Source organism: Cucurbita maxima, unplaced genomic scaffold (assembly GCF_002738345.1).
Source record: "Cucurbita maxima cultivar Rimu unplaced genomic scaffold, Cmax_1.0 Cma_Scf00035, whole genome shotgun sequence".
NCBI lineage: Eukaryota > Viridiplantae > Streptophyta > Magnoliopsida > Cucurbitales > Cucurbitaceae > Cucurbita > Cucurbita maxima.
This window is the reverse complement of record NW_019272051.1, coordinates 435,686-453,543: the sequence shown is the minus strand read 5'-3', so window position 1 is coordinate 453,543 and position 17,858 is coordinate 435,686. Positions and strand designations below refer to the sequence as shown.

The 17,858-nt window shown below is 39.6% G+C and overlaps 1 protein-coding gene and 7 non-coding genes across 8 annotated transcripts in view; all 8 read right to left on the bottom strand.

Moving 5' to 3' along the window:
* Positions 1–9,210: 9,210 nt before the first annotated feature.
* TRNASTOP-UCA lies at positions 9,211–9,282 on the bottom strand. Its single transcript has one exon. It is a non-coding gene; the product is annotated as a tRNA-Sec (tRNA).
* A 400-nt stretch (positions 9,283–9,682) lies between these two features.
* On the bottom strand, positions 9,683–9,754 carry TRNAC-GCA. The gene has a single exon. It is a non-coding gene; the product is annotated as a tRNA-Cys (tRNA).
* A 539-nt stretch (positions 9,755–10,293) lies between these two features.
* On the bottom strand, positions 10,294–10,365 carry TRNAC-GCA. Its single transcript has one exon. It is a non-coding gene; the product is annotated as a tRNA-Cys (tRNA).
* Positions 10,366–10,646: 281 nt separating this feature from the next.
* Positions 10,647–10,718, bottom strand: TRNAC-GCA. The gene has a single exon. It is a non-coding gene; the product is annotated as a tRNA-Cys (tRNA).
* A 183-nt stretch (positions 10,719–10,901) lies between these two features.
* TRNAC-GCA lies at positions 10,902–10,973 on the bottom strand. Its single transcript has one exon. It is a non-coding gene; the product is annotated as a tRNA-Cys (tRNA).
* A 116-nt stretch (positions 10,974–11,089) lies between these two features.
* Positions 11,090–11,161, bottom strand: TRNAC-ACA. Its single transcript has one exon. It is a non-coding gene; the product is annotated as a tRNA-Cys (tRNA).
* Positions 11,162–11,277: 116 nt separating this feature from the next.
* Positions 11,278–11,349, bottom strand: TRNAC-GCA. Its single transcript has one exon. It is a non-coding gene; the product is annotated as a tRNA-Cys (tRNA).
* Positions 11,350–13,302: 1,953 nt separating this feature from the next.
* LOC111467929 (Golgi apparatus membrane protein-like protein ECHIDNA) overlaps positions 13,303–17,858 on the bottom strand; it is a 5,543-nt gene continuing 987 nt past the window's right edge. The window contains exons 2-6 of the mRNA XM_023113032.1: positions 17,440–17,496; positions 17,143–17,346; positions 16,967–17,026; positions 15,976–16,102; positions 13,303–13,655 (exon numbers count right to left, since the gene is read on the bottom strand). Coding sequence (XP_022968800.1) covers positions 13,567–13,655; positions 15,976–16,102; positions 16,967–17,026; positions 17,143–17,346; positions 17,440–17,496 — 537 coding nt within the window. The 3' untranslated portion in view covers positions 13,303–13,566. The remainder of the gene's footprint in view (positions 13,656–15,975; positions 16,103–16,966; positions 17,027–17,142; positions 17,347–17,439; positions 17,497–17,858) is intronic.

Genomic DNA, 17,858 nt, shown 5'->3' with positions numbered 1-17,858 from the left:
CCCGCCCCCCGCAGGATCATAGAGCCTGTACGCCTTGCTCCTAAGTTCGTAGCCGAAGAAGACGACCTTCAGCCCCCTGGGATCGAGCTTGGTGAGGTGGGGATGTGCTACCTTCATGTATGCGATGCAACCGAACACTCGGAGATGATGTACCGCTAGCTTTTTGTTGTACCAAGCCTCATGTGGCATCTTCCCGTCGAGGTTTCGTGTTGGCAATTGATTGAGGAGATAGACGGTCATCATTACCGCCTCTCCCCAGAACCTCCTAGACATCCTGGCCGTCATCAACAATGACCTTGCTGTCCCGACGATGGTCTGATTTTGGAGTTCCACCACCCCGTTCTGCTGGGGGGAGTAGGGCGTCGTTCATTGCCGCTGCATGCCGAGCTCGTCGCAGTACTTACCGAAGCTCGCTGAGGTGAATTCTCCTTTTTGGTTCGTGCGTAGCATTAGCATCTTCTTACCACATTCGGCCTCCGCTCGCGCTTGAATGCACTTAATCGCCTCTGCTGCCTCACTTTTCGCTTGTAGCAGTGTCAGCTACATGAAGCGGCTTTTGTAATCGACCAGCAAGAGAAAGAGGGTCATGCTGCCTGGGGTCGTCGGCTTGATTGGCCCACAGATATCACCGTGCACGAGCTCCAACGGCTCACCGACGCGGTAAGATGCTTGAGATGGAAAGGGGTGTGCCTCTTCTTGTCGATGAGACACCCATCGCACAGCCTGTTCATGCCTTCGATTGCCGCCAAACCATGCACCATCTCCCCCTTGTGTAGTTTTTGTAGAGCAGGAAAGTTCAAGTGCCCGTACCTTTCATGCCACCTCCAAGCTACTTCTTCGGTCCTGACCGAGAGGCTGATTGGTTGCTCTATCTCCAACTCCAGGATGTAAAGACAATTTGTCGTGCGCCGAACTTCCGTGAGAAGCCGTCGTCTATCATCACACATTTTGAGTAGCCCGCGCTCAATGGAAATGAAGCAGTTGGCCTCATCGAGTTGGCCCAGGCTCACAAGGTTAGCCTTGAGCCTCTGGATGAGTAGACGCCGTTCAACTTGCAGTGCTCGCTCTCCCTTGCAATGAACAGGATTGTGCCGAGCCCTTCGATCTCGACGACAGAGCTGTCGCCGAATTTTACTGTCCCACAAATCCCGGAGTCGAGCTCGGGAATGCGGATCTAGCCCTGGTCATATGGTTTGTTGCCCCTGTGTCGAGGACCCATTGTCAGTGCTCATGCTACTCGCCCCTCTCGCCTATCTTAGTGAACACTCGCTCCTCCTTCAGTTGAATTGGCTCCCCAACTGGTGCCTTTGTTACGCCTAGCTGGAGCTCTTCCTTGGGTTCGACGCTCACCATGAAAAGAGCCGGCTCTTCCTCCTCGGATCGAGCCACATGAGTCTTCTCTTTGTTTCTAAGCTTGCTCCAGCAATTCTTGCTCAGGTGGCCCTTCTTCCCGCAGTTCGAGCACTGAATTGGCCCGCTATCGGTCAATTTCTTCTTTTGATCCCCCTCTTTCCCCGCGTGTGCTCGCGAGATTTCCATGGCTACCGCCTTTGCGGTTGGAGGATATGTTGCTCTCGTTGGTGTTGTGGCGGAGCTTTAGGTGTGCAAGCCATTCCTCCTCAGTGAGGAGTGGATGACCCTCCTTGTCGACAACTGAAGCGGCATTCTTCTTCTGCTGCTCGACGTTGTGCAGTCATCCGATCACCTCTTCCACCGTTAGGTCATTCATGTCGAGTAATGTCTCGATTGAAATCACGACTTTCCGAGGTGATCGGGGGCGGCCTGCAGCATCTTCTTCACGATTTCTGTCTCACTGATGCTCCCACCGAGAGTGGTGATGCTGTTGGCGAGTCCCGTGATCCGCATTGAAAAGTCATCGACAGATTCGCTATCCTTCAAGCGGATCTTCGAGAGCTCCTTCTGCAGCTGCTCGATGTTGGATTCCCGCACTCGTTGCACACCAACCCGACGGGATTTGATTCCCTCCCAGGTCGATTGCACGGTGCGCTTGGTGGAGAGAGACGCCAACATCTTTGGAGGCAGAGACTGTAATATGGCGGTGAACGCCAGCCGATCCTCCCAGTACTCGATCGTTTCTCCTTCCTTCGGCTTGACAACGTGCCACAACCCTTGCGCCTGTAGGTTGACGCGCATCAACAAGGCCCACTCGTTATAGTTATACCTCGTCAACATCGGGTACTTCATAGAGGTAGTCGTCTCCCTTATCACTCGCTCGACGACAACTCGATGTTCGTCTTCACGGCGCCACCCTCTTAGTGACGGTGATGGAGATGCCAGCACTCAACGGCGGCGTGGAGGAGTGAGTGAGGTTGCCCGAGATGGACCCCACGATGTGGGTATTTTCGCGCTTTGTATTTTCTTCTACTTAACCTGAGACTCGTGTGTTGTTAGGTTTGATGGTGTTAATATAACACAACGGAAACAATTTGGATCTTAGGCACTTTTAAAACATCAATTATAATAGATAACTAGCATGTTCATAAGTATTAAAACTTAATGAATTTGAATACTAACCTTGTGTAATTCAAATTCCTTTTTCCTCATGAACCGATTTCGAACCACCACTAGTGTCTTCTCCACTATCCTCCGGTCTTAGAACAGGATTGTGGAATCCGGTGAGTGACTAAACTTGGGAGGGATTTAACATATATGAAGAGAGAGCTTGTGAGAATTTTCTCAAGGTCTTTTTCAAGGAAGAAGACCTTCCATGTACCATGATCACTCTATTTAAAGATTCATGTTTGCATGTTCATGCAAATTTGAGATCACCAAATTTTGATACTCAAAATTCCACTCAAATGTTTGGGATTATGTGGCAAGCATGCATGTCTGAGTTAACCAAATTTTGACATTCAAAATTCCACTAACATGATTTTTCCATTAAATGGAGTCAACATTTTGACATTCTCCATTTTAATTCAACAATTAATTTGAATAATTAATTTCAAATTAAAGTAACATTAAATAATTAATTAAACTATTTAATTAATATTTAATATTAATTCCAATGCCAATCTCAATCAATTCCGACACATAATGGATTGAGATATTTAAATCTTATTTAAATATCTCAAATTCTCTCTTTTTGTTTAATTCGTAAATAAAACAAAAATGTAGTTAAATATATCGTATATATGTAGCGCATATTCCCTAATTTGAATTCGACACTTCGAACTCACTCGTCACACTGTTCTATGGTTTAGTCCGATATGAGCTGGCAGAGGGACCTAATGGACCTATAATCATGGGCTCCAATGATCCAAGATTAACTGGTTAAACTCATTAACCTTGTTAACCAACATTCGTTAACTACTAGGACACTCCACTATAGCCTAGTAGTTGCACTCCCCTCACTATAGATATATTTCTGTCCATTTGATATAACCATGATTAGTAAGTCGATCCTTCACAGGTTGTTCGTAACTAGAGCTGGGTCAATTAGCCGTTTTACCTTTGAAGTTACTTCTTGTTCTTTATGTCCCACTGATCCTCTTATGAACAATTGGTTTGTGGTCCAACTAGTAAACCAAATCCCTCTCAGGCCAATGAGTGGGTGGGGCCTCTTGTTCAAGACCTGGAGTCAGTACTTAAGGGAACTACCTCTCTTCTATCCGTAAAAGTGGGTAGGAGCGAATTCCATCTTGCACCCCATGTCCCCAGCTATTCATCCAGTCTTAACCCTGAAATGGAAGACCTATTAAGTCGGCGAACTCGAGCCACTCTCACCCATGCAAATCTAAGGATAATTTCGAATGAACAGGAGTTCATGGTTAGCTCAGGATTAAGATCGAGTTACCTAGGTAATCGAATGAAAAGAAAATCAGTCTCAACAGTAAACGACATTATAAAGAGAGAGTGATTTTCTTCATGGTCCGATCTTATGCAATACTCATTGCATAGGACACCCCTACTCACATGTCTCCACATGTACAATTTAGTGATCACATTATTTATATCATATACAAAAGTGGGCCGCATCCATAGTGTCCCAAAATAAGGTACTCAGCCAGAGTGTTCTTAGTTTATTGGATTTAGATTAATGATCGTAAAGTTCACTTTATTCAATAACAATCTTTATTGAATAAACATCAATAATAACTTTATTATGAGTTTTAGGACATAAAACCCAACAAGGTTGATGTTATAACCAGTTGAGTTAATCAACTTAACTTTTGATAAAGTTTGCTCCTCTGCAATGATATACCGCTGGTGGATTAAACCAGCCTCTGATATCACTCGTTGACTTCTGCCAATTGAGAGAAAATCGTCAATGGAGTAAAAAATGGCCTAAGGAAATTTGTTGGAAGAAAATGAAAACAAAAAATGGAAGAGAAAGAAATCTTAAGATTTGATTTACTAAAAAAATAGTGATTTTCTTTGATTCACCTCTCTAGATAATTAGCTTATCCTAAAAATGGCCTAAAGTGGCAAGTAAATCTTGTCAAAGATGGTCATCTAAAAAATTGGTAATCCATTCTAGGTGTTTGTCAAATGATCAAAAGAAAATATTCAATAACCGAGTAAAAGTGTAAAAGATAAATAAGGAAACCTCATGCTTTTATTTAACCGGCATTGCCTCCAAACTCATAAACAATGGACTATTGTTAGCATTTCTTTCTCGGATGTTGCGTACCTTCTTTTTGCCTCATTTAGCTTCTGACTCTCGTATGCAATGGGTTGTCCCTCTCACAGTAGGACGCCCCATAGGGCGAAGTCTAACGCATCTGTTTCGACTTCGAAGGGTTTCTTCACGTTGAAAATCCCCAAAACTAGCCCTTCCATCATGGCGTTCTTTAAGTTGTCAAAGGCTTCTTACCAACATGGAGTCCAACTCCACTTGTTTCCCTGGTTCAGTAGTTCAGTCAGGGGACTTGCACGCTTCAAGAATCCTTCAACAAACTGTCAATAATAATTTGTTAACCTAAGGAAGGAGTGCACTTCTGTCACTAGAGAGGGGGTCTTCAAATCCTTGATGGCTTTGACTTTCTCTTCGTTCATACCCACCATGCCTGCTTCGATTATGTGTCTGAGAAAGTTAATTTGTTGTTGCGCGAACACACATTTTTCCCTCTTTACATATAGTTGGTGTTCTCTCAACTTTTTGAAAACTAATCGCAGGTGGTGTTGATGCTCTTCCATAGTGGAGCTGTAAACCACTATGTCGAGATATTCGTGGAAGACTTGGTTCATTAATATACAAAATGCGATAGGGGAATTATTTAGACCAAAAGGCATGACTAGGAATTCAAAGGTCCCATATCTAGTGGCGCAACTCGTTTTGGGCTCATCTCCCTCGGAAATTTGAACTTGATAGTATCCTAACCTTAAGTCAAGTTTCGAGAAGTACGTCACGCCATGTTGTCGATCGAAAAAGTCTGTAATGATGGGCAGAGGATACTTATTTCTAACCGTGATTTTGTTTAGGGCGCGGTAGTCTATGCATAGGCAAAGACTCCCGTCCTTCTTCTGAAATAACATCGGGGCTCCATAGGGAGTTTTCGCAGGTCTGATGAATCCGATAGTAAGTAGTTCATCTAGTTGTTTTCGTATCTCCGCTAACTCAGGTGGAGTCATTCTATAGGCGTTCTTTTCTGGGAGTTCCGACCCAGACATCAGTTCAATCTTATGGTCTATGCCCCAACGAGGTGGTAAGGTATTCGCTAGACTCTCTGGCATTACTTCGCGGTACTTTTCTAGTATGCGTTGTATTTTTATGGGAACGAATTCAACCGTTCCCTCAGTTTCAACCATAGGGATGACCATGAACGTTGGTTCGTTACACACAAGACCTCATTTAAACTTGAGCACCAAAATCATCTTGATTCCATCGGGCTTTTTGAAGCTTGTTTGAACAACGATAAGGGTTGATCCTGTTATGACTAAGTATTTATCCAAAGGCATGGGAATCACTTTATGTTTCAATAGGAATTTCATACCGAGTACCACATCAAAATCGTCCATTTTGATGATCAAAAAGTCCATTAGACTACTCCATGTTTCTAACTTGAGGGCAACCTTTCTCGCTATCCCAAAGATTGGTAGGGCCACAGAGTTGATGACCTTCATCTTTCTCGAGTCTTGATGCCACTTGATGTTCAACAGATTTGCTTCAGTTTCGATCATGAAGTTATGGGTGGCTCTTGAATTGACCATCGTACTCTTGTCCAATTTGTGATTCATCCATACTTCTATGGACATGAGACCTTTTTCAATCGATTCTTTTTGCTCCCCGGTCTTCTTTTGGTGTGCAAATAGGAACTTTAGGGCTCCCATCCAAGGACTTTCTATTTTCAACACTTTTTCAACTTCTTAACCCTCAGACTTTGTGTCTTAGTCCCGTCTAATGCGGCTTGGAACGCTTGTAGTGACACCTTCTTTGAGCACTCATATACCTTGTGGTTTCCTCTACATAGGATGTATGGTTGCGATTACCTCCACTCGAAGAGGCTTGGTTTCGTCTTGTGTCTTGAGAGGTCTTTTATGTCGTGTTCATAAAGTTTGGACTTCGCTCATGGCTTCAATCATTCTATGAACTATAAGATCTTATCTAGCTCGTATATCTGTCGGATGTCTAACATGAATAACAAGAATTATTTAACACACCCTCGAATGCTACCCGTGTGCTAAAGATCTTGAAATTTCCTTTTGGCTATGATCTCAACATTCCGTGGGAAGAATTTAGACCAAAACTCATGTTTTAGTCTTTTCCAAGTGTCTATTATGCATCGACCCTCTTGGATGTCCACACACTTCGAAACCCACCACAATTTCGACTAGTTAGTCGACGTGGAACTTATTCAACCGTTTGGTTGCAGACATGTCTATCAGGTCACTTTGGAGTCAACTAGGCTATGATACCAACTGTCACAATCGCCTTTTCTTGGTAGCGGATTTGGTGATTGTGCGGCACCCACTCTCAGCACTGAGTGAGCCAAACCAACTTTGGATCGCGTTGCCTACAGTTGGGCAACGTATACTCAAGCCTCGGACCCCAATTTGAAAAGATATCTTAGAAAACAGGGTAGGGATGTTTTAGAATAAGAGTTTGAAAGCAAGAATGAGAGAGAGATTGAGAGTGGTGCTATATGGCATGCAAGCAAAAAGTCAACAACGACTTAAACAGTATATAACTTTTCGGGTAGGGATAATTTGAGTATATAACTTTCGAGTAGGGATAATTTGAGAACTAGTCGCATTCCCCTAAAGTACATTTTGAGGCATTTCATGTCTACCAGGTGTAGCCATGATTTCGTCGAAACATCATACTCTTGGAAAAAACAAAAGAAAATATTACAACATGAAAGCAGTAAAAGAAAGCGATAAAGTAGTACAAGACAAGAGTTTCTGCCTTGTACAAGCATGATCATGACACTGTGCAATCCCAAAGGGTACTATATTAAGATGTCAATCTTTTAGTATTTAATATGGTCTCTTTGTATCCCATACCCAATCCCTAGTTTTTTAAAATAAAATTCAAACCCTTCTTTCAATTAGTTAATGTTTTGTTTTCATCTTTTAAATGTTGTTTTGGTTTTAAATTCGTAAAAGAATTATAGCGTACTTGAATGAAACGTTCATTCCAAACATCCATCAGCTCATATGTTGTAGTCATGCTCTCTAACTTTTCGGCTAAAACATTAGTTATATGCTTGCCAAAATATAGATTCTTGCCTTTTCATTGGCAGTTATCCAACAATCATATGCATCACAAACATTTCGGGTAACATTAGCGGTAGTTACTTGAGGACATTCATTAGTTAGAATGAATTTCATAGCATCTACCACAAATATATTTTTTATGTCATTTTTTAAAGTTGTACCGTTATTACCATTCAATTTGGCATAATGCTGTAGGTAGGTCAAGTGTTCGTTTACAAAACAGAGACATTCTCTACCAAATATTAGGATATGTGGTCACATTTCCTTTCGTGCAAACGACATAAAGAAAAGTGTCCATAGCAAAATGAAAAGGAAAATGAAATAAATAAAAGGGGCCAAACAAATTCAAACCAATGACCTCTAAACTACAATCAAATGTTCTATCACTAAGTTATAGGCCCATTTTGTATCAATTTAACCTTAGTGATTCCTCAGTAAGTAACCAACCTTAGTGACCTCTGTGTAAGTGTGATCTCTCATGTTACAGTTTTATTCTAATAAATGCGAGGATATGTTCGGAATTGGAAATAAACTAGGACCCTGTGTCCCGGTCTATTTTAGATGTTCACCTTGATCTACGCAAAAATCTTCTATAGGCTGAGCTATGGACCCATTTTGTGTGATCTCAAACTTAGTGAACCCTTGGTAAGTGACCAAATGAACTACGAAAAAGGAGACCAAAATTCGCCATGAGGCCCTACATGGATTTCTAAAACATTGATGACCAAGTTCAAACCAGTGACATCTAATATAGTTAAAATAACTGTGACCCTATCTTTTTCAGTGTCCAAAAGCAGCCATGAGCACATTTCAATCCATGCAAACGAAATATTTTCAGTGTCCAAAAGCAGCCATGAGCACATTTCAATCCATGCAAACGAAATATAGAATAGTGTTCATGACAAAAATTAAAAGGAGACTCAAGAGAAAGAGCCCAATTGGGTTCGAATTGGTGACCTCTTGATTTGCAGTCGCCTACTCTACCACTGAGCTATGGACCCATTTTGGATGATTTAAAACTTAGTGAGCACTCAGAAAGTGATCACATTTCATTCCATGCAAACGAAATAAAAAATAGTGTTCATGACAAAAAATAAAAGGAAATAAAAATGAGTGATGGACCCATTTTGGGTGATCCGAAACTTAGTGAGCACTCGGAAAGTGATCACATTTCATTCCATGCAAACGAAATAAAGAATAGTGTTCATGACAAAAATTAAAGGAAATAAAAATGAGTGAAAGAAACCCAATCAAGTTCGAACCAATGACCTCTTGATCCGTAATCAAATGCTCAACCACTGAGCTATGAACCCATTTTGGGTGATTCCAAACTTAGTGAGCAATCAGAAACTGATCACATTTCATTGCATGCAAATGAAATAACAAATAGTGTTCATGAAAAAAATTAAAGGAAATAGAAAAGAGAGAAAGGGCCCAATCGGGTTCAAAACGGTAAACTCTTGATCTGCAGTCAAATGCTTTACGACTGAGCTATGGACTAATTAAAGGAAATAGAAATGAGTGAAAGAAAGAGCCCAATCGGGTTTGAAGCGGTGACCTTTTGATCTGAAGTCAAATGCTCTACCACTGAGCTATAGGCCCATTCTGGGTAATCCTAAACTAAGTGAAGACTCGGAAAGTGATCACATTTCATTATATGCAAACGAAATAAAGAATAGTGTCAACAGTGTTCAAAATGCTCTACCACTGAGCTATGGACCCATTTTAGGTGATCCCAAACTTAGTGAGCACTCGAAAAGAGTGTTTATGACCAACTGGGTTCGAACAAGTGACCTCTTAATTTGCAGCCAAATGCTCTACCACAGAGCTATGGACCCATTTTGGGTGATCCCAAACTTAGTGAGCACTCGGAAAGGGATCACATTTCATTCCATGCAAATGAAATAAAGAATAGTGTCAACCGTGTTCAAAATGCTCTACCACTGAGCTATGGACCCATTTTAGTTGATCCCAAACTTAGTGAACACTCGAAAAGAGTGTTTATGACCAACTGGGTTCGAACAAGTGACCTCTTGATTTGCAGCCAAATGCTCTACCACTGAGCTATGGACCCATTTTAAGTGATCCCAAACTTAGTGAGCACTCGGAAAGGGATCACATTTCATTCCATGCAAACGAAATAAAGAATAGTGTTCATGACAAAAATTAAAGGAAATAAAAATGAGTGAAAGGGCTCAACTGGGCAAACGAAATAAAGAATAGTGTTCATGACAAAAATTAAAGGAAATAAAAATGAGTGAAAGGGCTCAACTGGGCAAACGAAATAAAAAATAGTGTTCTTGACAAAAATTAAAAGAAATAAAAATGAGTGAAAGGGCTTAACCGGGTTCGAATCGGTGACCTCTTGATCTGGAGTCAAATGCTCTACCACTGACCACTGAGTTATGGGCCCATTTTCGGTGATCCCAAACTTAGTGAGCACTCGTAAAGTGATCACATTTCACTCCATGCAAACGAAATAGAGAATAGTGTTCATGAAAAAAATTAAAAGAAATAGAAATGAGTAAAAGGGCCCAACCAGGTTCAAACCGATGTACCTCTTGATTTGTAGTCAAAATGCTCAACCACTAAGCTATGGACCCAGAAAGTGAAAGAGTCCAACCGAGTTCGAACCGATGACCTCTTGATTTGCAGTCAAATACTTTACCACTGAGCTATGGACCCATTGAGTGAAAGGGTCCAACCGGGTTCAAAACGGTGACCTCTTGATTTGCAGTCAAATGCACTACCACTTAGCTATGGACCCATTGAGTGAAAGGAAACCGGTGACCTCTTGATTTGCAGTCAAATGCTAAACTTACAAATGCTCTATTACTGAGCTATGGACCCATTTTGGGTGATCCCAAACTTATTAAGCACTCGGAAAGTGATCACATTTCATTCCATGCAAACGAAATAAAGAATAGTGTTCATGACAAAAAATAAAGAAAATAGAAATGAGTGAAAGGGCTCAACCGGGTTCGAACCGATGACCTCTTAATCTGCAGTCAAATGCTCTACCACTGAGCTATGAACCCATTTTAAATGATCCCAAACTTAGGGAGCACTCGGAAAGTGATCACATTTCATTCCATGCAAACGAAATAAAAAATAGTGTTCATGACAAAAAATAAAGAAAATAGAAATGAGCGAAAGGGCCCAACCGGGTTCGAACCGATGACCTCTTGATCTGCAGTCAAAAGAAAATAGAAATGAGCGAAAGGGCCCAACCGGGTTCGAACCGATGACCTCTTGATCTGCAGTCAAATGCTCTACCACTGAGCTATGGACCCATTTTGAATGATCCCAAACTTAGTGAGCACTCGGAAAGTGATCACATTTCATTCCATGCAAACGAAATAAAGAATAGTGTTCATGACAAAAAATAAAGAAAATAGGAATGAGTGAAAGGGCCCAACCGGGTTCGAACCGATGACCTCTTGATCTGTAGTCAAATGCTCTACCACTGAGCTATGGACCCATTTTGAATGATCCCAAACTTAGTGAGCACTCAGAAAGTGATCACATTTCATTCCATGCAAACGAAATAAAAAATAGTGTTCATGACAAAAAATAAAGAAAATAGAAATGAGTGAAAGGGCCCAATCGGGTTTGAACCGATGACCTCTTGATCTGCAGTCAAATGCTCTACCACTGAGCTATGGACCCATTTTGAATGATGAACCGATGACCTCTTGATCTGCAGTCAAATGCTCTACCACTGAGCTATGGACCCATTTTGAATGATCCCAAACTTAGTGAGCACTCGAAAAGTGATCACATTTCATTCCATGCAAAATAAAGAATAGTGTTCCTGACAAAAATTAAAGGAAGTAAAATTGAGGGCCCAACTAGTGACCTCAAATGCTGAGCTATGAACCCATTTTTAATAATCCCAAACTTAGTAAGCCCTCGGATCACATTTCATTCCATGCAAACGAAATAAAGAATAGTGTTCATGACAAAAATTAAAGGAAATTGAAATGAGTGAAAGGGCCCAACTAGGTTCGAACCGGTGACCTTTTGATCTACCATCAAATGTTCTACCATTGAGCTATGAACCCACTTTGGGTGATCCCAAACTTAGTGAGCACTCGAAAAATGATCACATTTCATTTCATGCAAACCCAAACTTAGTGAGCATTCGTAAATTGATCATATTTCATTCTATGCCAATAAAATAAAGAATAGTGTTGGTGACAAATTAAAGAAAATAAAAATGAGTGAAAAGGCCCAATCAGGTTTGAATTGATGACCGGTGACATTTTGAACTGCAGTTAAATACTCTACCACTGAGTCTCAAACAAAAAAGAAATAAAAAAGAAAGGAAAAGAAGAAATAAATGTAAAGGCTCAATTCGAACTGGTAAACTTTTGATTTGCAATCAAATATTTTACCACTAAGCTATGGATTCATTTTGTGTGATCTCAAACTTAGTGAACACTTGGTGGTAAGTGACCAAAACAAATTGTGACCCAATCTTTTAAAGGAGTCCAAAACCATAGGGACCAACCCAGGTCCAAAACCATATGTGATCACATTTCTATCCATGCAAACGATATAAAAATGAAAGGAAAAAGAAATAATGAAAGGACCCAACCTAACCAGTAACCTCTTGATCTGCCGTCCCAATAACCTTTTGATCTGCCGTCAAATGTTCTACAACTAAGCTATGGATTCATTTTGTTGATCTCAAACTGAATGAGCACTTACCAAGTGACCAAAATAAACTGCAACCCTATCGTTTTCAGGAGTCCAAAAGCCTTCGGAGGCCCTACATAGATTTCAGCACATAGATTTCTGAAACATTGATGAAGAAAGTAGACATACACGACAAAAATGAAAGGAGAAGAAATGAATGAAAGAAAATGAAAGGAAAAAGAAATAAATGAAATGAAATTAGTGTCCCAAGTTTTCTAATCTTCAAACCAAATGTGAAAAAAATAGTAGCCCAAGTGAATAATATTGTCAAAGGAAAAGGATGAACATCTGGTTTCTAACTCTTAATTTTTCTCTAGTCAATAAGATCTCGAGGCAATCCCGATAGCTCCTTTGAAAACATATCATTGAACTCGCTGACCACTTGTATTGAGGATGCACTAACACAGCTAGGTTCTATGGTTGGTGAAACAGATTATGAATCATGACTCTCTACCATGGTATGATATTATCCATTTTGAGCAGAAGCTCTCATGACTTTGCTTTGGGCTTCCACAAAAAGCCTCATACCAATAGAGATGTATTCCTTACTTATAAACTCAAGATCATTCCAAACTCTCTCCCAACAATCATCAACAAAGAACATGAACATGTTATATGTCCAAGGTTTCATGTGCCCCTTGCAATATAGCCTATGTCTAGAGTTTTAATGCACCATCGCGACCGTCTGAGTTTTAATACCTGAGTCCATGGCTTTATGCATCTCCTCCTGCTATCCTTCCGTAAGGATATCTATGTTCAATGTTTCATGCATCCTTTGTAACATAGTCTAGTCCATGACCTCCTACCAAGTAAGGTAACCTACCAGAAACATGGGCAACACACCCCACCTTGCTCATTAGGAGATCTTAAATGACTAGGGCATGAAGCAAGTTTGAATAGAGTGCTACCTAACTGTCTGAATGTCATGGCAGGCACCCACAAGTATTATAGGTATATAGCAAAATTAATGTTTTTTCTACGATTCATTTCATTGGATCATCACAATACAAAACATTGGTAAAAGGGAGACATACAAAGTTATTCAATATTTTTCTTTGTATAACCAAAAAAGAAAGTTCAATCCAGTAATGCCTAAAACAATGCATATTTACATGCCCTGAGAGCTGCTGCTCAACACATCTCTTGCGCTTCCGTCTGCTTTCATTCACATATGGTATGGACGCCTCATACAACACTAAAGGCTGATTGTAATGTAGAAGAGAACTGAGAAGCAATGGTCTGCGTGGCAAATTGCTGAAACTGTTTCTTCGCATCTGAAAGTTATTAGCAACACCATCAGCCCAAATGCCAATAATTTCATCATGCCTAAATCAGTCTTAGGAGAAGAATGTAAAGAAGAAAAAAGAGGGCTGGGTAAGAATTACAAAAATTTAAGTCAACCCACGACTGAGTGGCAATATCTAATTGTAACGATCCGAGATTGCTACTAACCTAAATTTGTTACCGTCATCATAACCTATGCTCTTACACAGGATTAAACATTTAAAACTTCATCATAAAACATTGTCACAGACTTGCGTGTTCGAAAACATTTTTAAAATAACATAACAAAATATTAAATGAAATAAATAAACAATAAAAGTAAAAACATCCTATCCTGACCTAAGATCTAGGAAATAAAATACTACTATCCTATGATGTTTTTAATGATAGGTCCCTAGCTCATGAGTTACATGGGTTTGCAGAGGTGGATTGTGAGATCCCACATCGGTTGGAAAGGAGAACGAATCATTCTTTATAAGGGTGTGGAAACCTCTTCCTAGCAGACGTGTTTTAAAAATCTTGAGGGGAAGCCCGAAAAGGAAAGCCCAAAGAGGACAATATCGGCTAGCAGTGGACTTAAGACATTACAAGCTTGATGAGTCTAAGAAAGGTGGGTGCAATTTCCCCGGCAGTTATGAACTATCAGTTTGAGTGCCTAATTAGTTGGCAAATACATAACATGTGCAGTAGTAGTACTAAAATGGCTGTAATTGGTAAGGGAAAAGTTGTTTGTTCGAACAACTTTGAGAACATGGCTCAAAATCATGGTGATGGCCTATCTAAGAAAGTATCCTACGAACTCTCCAATGCCAGAAATCGTCCCATTTGAAAGCTGTTTCATGTCAATGCAGAGACATTTATCAAAAGAATACATACATACGTGTGCATGTGTGAGAATATATATATAATGCACGACAAGACGGGTATTTAATTTTTATATCTAAACCCCTTCCGCCTATTTTAGTAGTAGGAGACTGCGGGATGCTGAACTAAAGAACGGCCCTATAATGGATGTCCTGAAAATGTTAGGAAAAGGGTAACGACAACTGAAAGAAAAAAAGACTTCCATTAATTATGCACACAAACATCAATTTCATTCTTCCCCCAGTATATTATGTGCAAAAGGTATGAAGAAAAAGTTGATCCTGAGTGGAGGTCGTCTGATATTTTTTTAACTTGAAGCGGCCATGCCGAGAGGCGTTAAGGAGCTGTTGTTCATCTTTTGGTTGGTCTTCCACTTATGTTCAAGGATGAACAATTTCTATGGCATTTTGGGATCTAAACTATTCTAGGGGAAGCGTCTGAATTTGGAGATCTCTTGGGAGACTAATAGGATTTTACTATTTTCGTGGCTTATTCATCAAGTTCCTTGTCTAAATTTCTTTATAATCATCCGATTGCTTGTCTTTTGATCACATACTTTTAATTCAATAAGATTTTGCCTCATGTTAAATATTTCGTTCCGTCCATGCAACTCGGTTCCTAGAAAAAAATAATGGTTAAGGGGTTCATTGAAGAAGTTGATGCATTGAATACATTAGGCACTAACCATACATATATGAATCATTTGTATCGCTATGCATGTCTATGTGTCTAAGAACTACATTACAAGTTACTAAGGTCCACAACAAGCATAAAGGTCACAAACAAAATAGAGATATCTATCTTCTCATATCCTCACATGCTCCTCATTCCCTTTCGTGTGAATTCCACAGTGGCAAATTCTCAATTTGTGGGGTCCTATCTATTCCATCTCTCAAGCCCCAAAGAAAAACCCCCTCCGACTCCATATCTCCTTTGAAGTGACTATCACTACCGAAGCAGGCTTGCTCCTGAACCTTCACCCACCCCGGTTATGACATTCCTTTCTATTGCTCCTAAGATCTCTACTTTTGCTAATATTTCACGTCTTTCTATTTATGGTTCCTATGGAGCTACATTGCAACAAATCTTCTTTTTTCTACAGTATTGCTTCTATGATCTTAGGAGCACGGGCTGCCATGGCTGGCTAGAGTAAGTATCCTTTCCATGGCAAAGATTTAAGCATCAAGTCCCTACTGAACTCAATATCTTCTAACAATGACTGAAATATAAAGCCAGCTAACAAAATAACAAACAGCAGGCAGGGTTTCACAATGATATATCCCTGGAAGTTTAGAAACAATTTTCTAAAAGCTTCAAAAAAAATTCAGAAGCTTTTCGTGGAATCAGAAGCTATTACTGACAGAGAGATTACTATAATAAATCAGGCTTTGTAGTGCTTGTACGAACACTATAGGATTTTTGTAGTTCATGGAACGCATTGCTTACCTTTACGACATTTTGTAAAGCCGATAATGTTTGCAATGCTCAAAGTCAAACAAACTCCTACGACGAGGAGATAATCAGCTTGAAACTTTATCAACGAGAATATGCCCAGCACAGTCCATGCAACTGCCTGTTACTCATAGGTTCAGAAGCATAAGCATACATGAATATTGAAGATCATTGTTCTTTATACAAGAAACAGAAAATTTAATTGATTAAATCAAATTACAAAATGAAGAAAATCCACTCTTTAGAGAAACTATCAAGAGGGTGTTACAAAACACTTTTCCTGGTTCTATCAGTTCTAAGGTAAGTGACTAATTTTTTAGTTCAAGAGCATTAATTATCATTTATAATTTAACCACTATATTTGCATCTTTGAATAAATGTAAATTTTAAGACCAGCTGATCCAGAAAATCAGTCAATAGTAATGTAAATTTATATGTCTTATGTGTATTTAGTCCAACTAGTTTGGGAATCAGTTTTCCAAAACATAAAATGATTTTCTAATTAACAAAATTCTTTTACAAGTTATTATCAAGAAGGAAACAGCTCAAAATATTAAATCTTTTGTATCCAACTATTTTCATCTTCTTTTTTTCAGTGCATAATAATTAAATTCCACAGCATACTTTGAGGGAAAACAAAATTTAAAACATAACATAAAATTGGTTTTTTCTTGAACACGTAATTTCTTTAATTTCCCCCACCCTGCCATCAACAAAAGAAAACATAAAATCAAAGTGACTGGCCTGTCTCCAGATTTACTAAGCTTTAGACATGTACGTTAACTGCAACGAATGAATCACTATTCTCTTTCAGGTATAACTGCAACGAATGAAGCACTATTCTCTTTCAGGTAACATACCTTCTGACATTCACTCGTATCGGTATGATAAAATTTATTTCTCGAAATCACCAACCTTGTTAGATAAAATATCGCAAACATAATATCAAATTATCACGATATTTGGGATCATTATATTTTCTTACCGTGAGGTACAAGGTCCACCAGAACAGCCAGGAATCTTTTTTGTTCATCCGAGCCAATGACTAAAGAATAACCAAGGATCCATGAGCATTAGAAGTGAGAAACAGGCATTTAAAATGTTGTCCTCGTAACACAAAGGAGAAGCAAATTCTGAAAATGTAAGAACTAGAACACTCACCTCTTGATCAAGGCTTTCAAATTTCCACACACTCTCACCCATATCATCTATTTCATTCCACCACCTTAAACCGACCAATATACGTCCACTCAAATTCTTCACAACCCAAAAGTCGAGAGCAGCGAGAAAAACAGTCACCACAAAAATGATAACAAAACTGCTGAAAAATAGAGAGGAAAGAATGTAAAAAGCCAATGCGCCAGCCTGAAAAAGAAGAACCACGATCACATAAATCTCAGAAAGCCCAGAGATCATTCAAGAATGAAATCCATTGACATCATAGTTACATAGCCTTACCTTAAAAAAGACATGAAAGAAACAAGTCTTCGGGTTGGCATAATTTTCTACGGGTGGCTGCAAAAGAGGCATCGTATGAGTCAAACAGTAGCAATTACACTGTAAAAACCTTCCAACTCAAGAGGCACAATGTAACCCCAATTTTACAAACTGATACCCAATAACGCGCTCAATCCTATGATTCAAGAACTGGAAGCATTCTAAAATCTAAACGAGTTGAAATTCAACCATTGCTAATTTGAAATTCCATCATAATCTGCCCGTCGTCAGCTCAGATCTTACATTAATCGCGGATTTTGTTCGTTCAACAGCTGTTCTACCGTTGATCCTCCCAATCAACCGACAAAACAAAAAAAAAAAAAAAAAAAAAAAAAAAAAAAAAAAAAAAAAAAAAAAAAAAAAAAAAAAAAAAAAAAAAA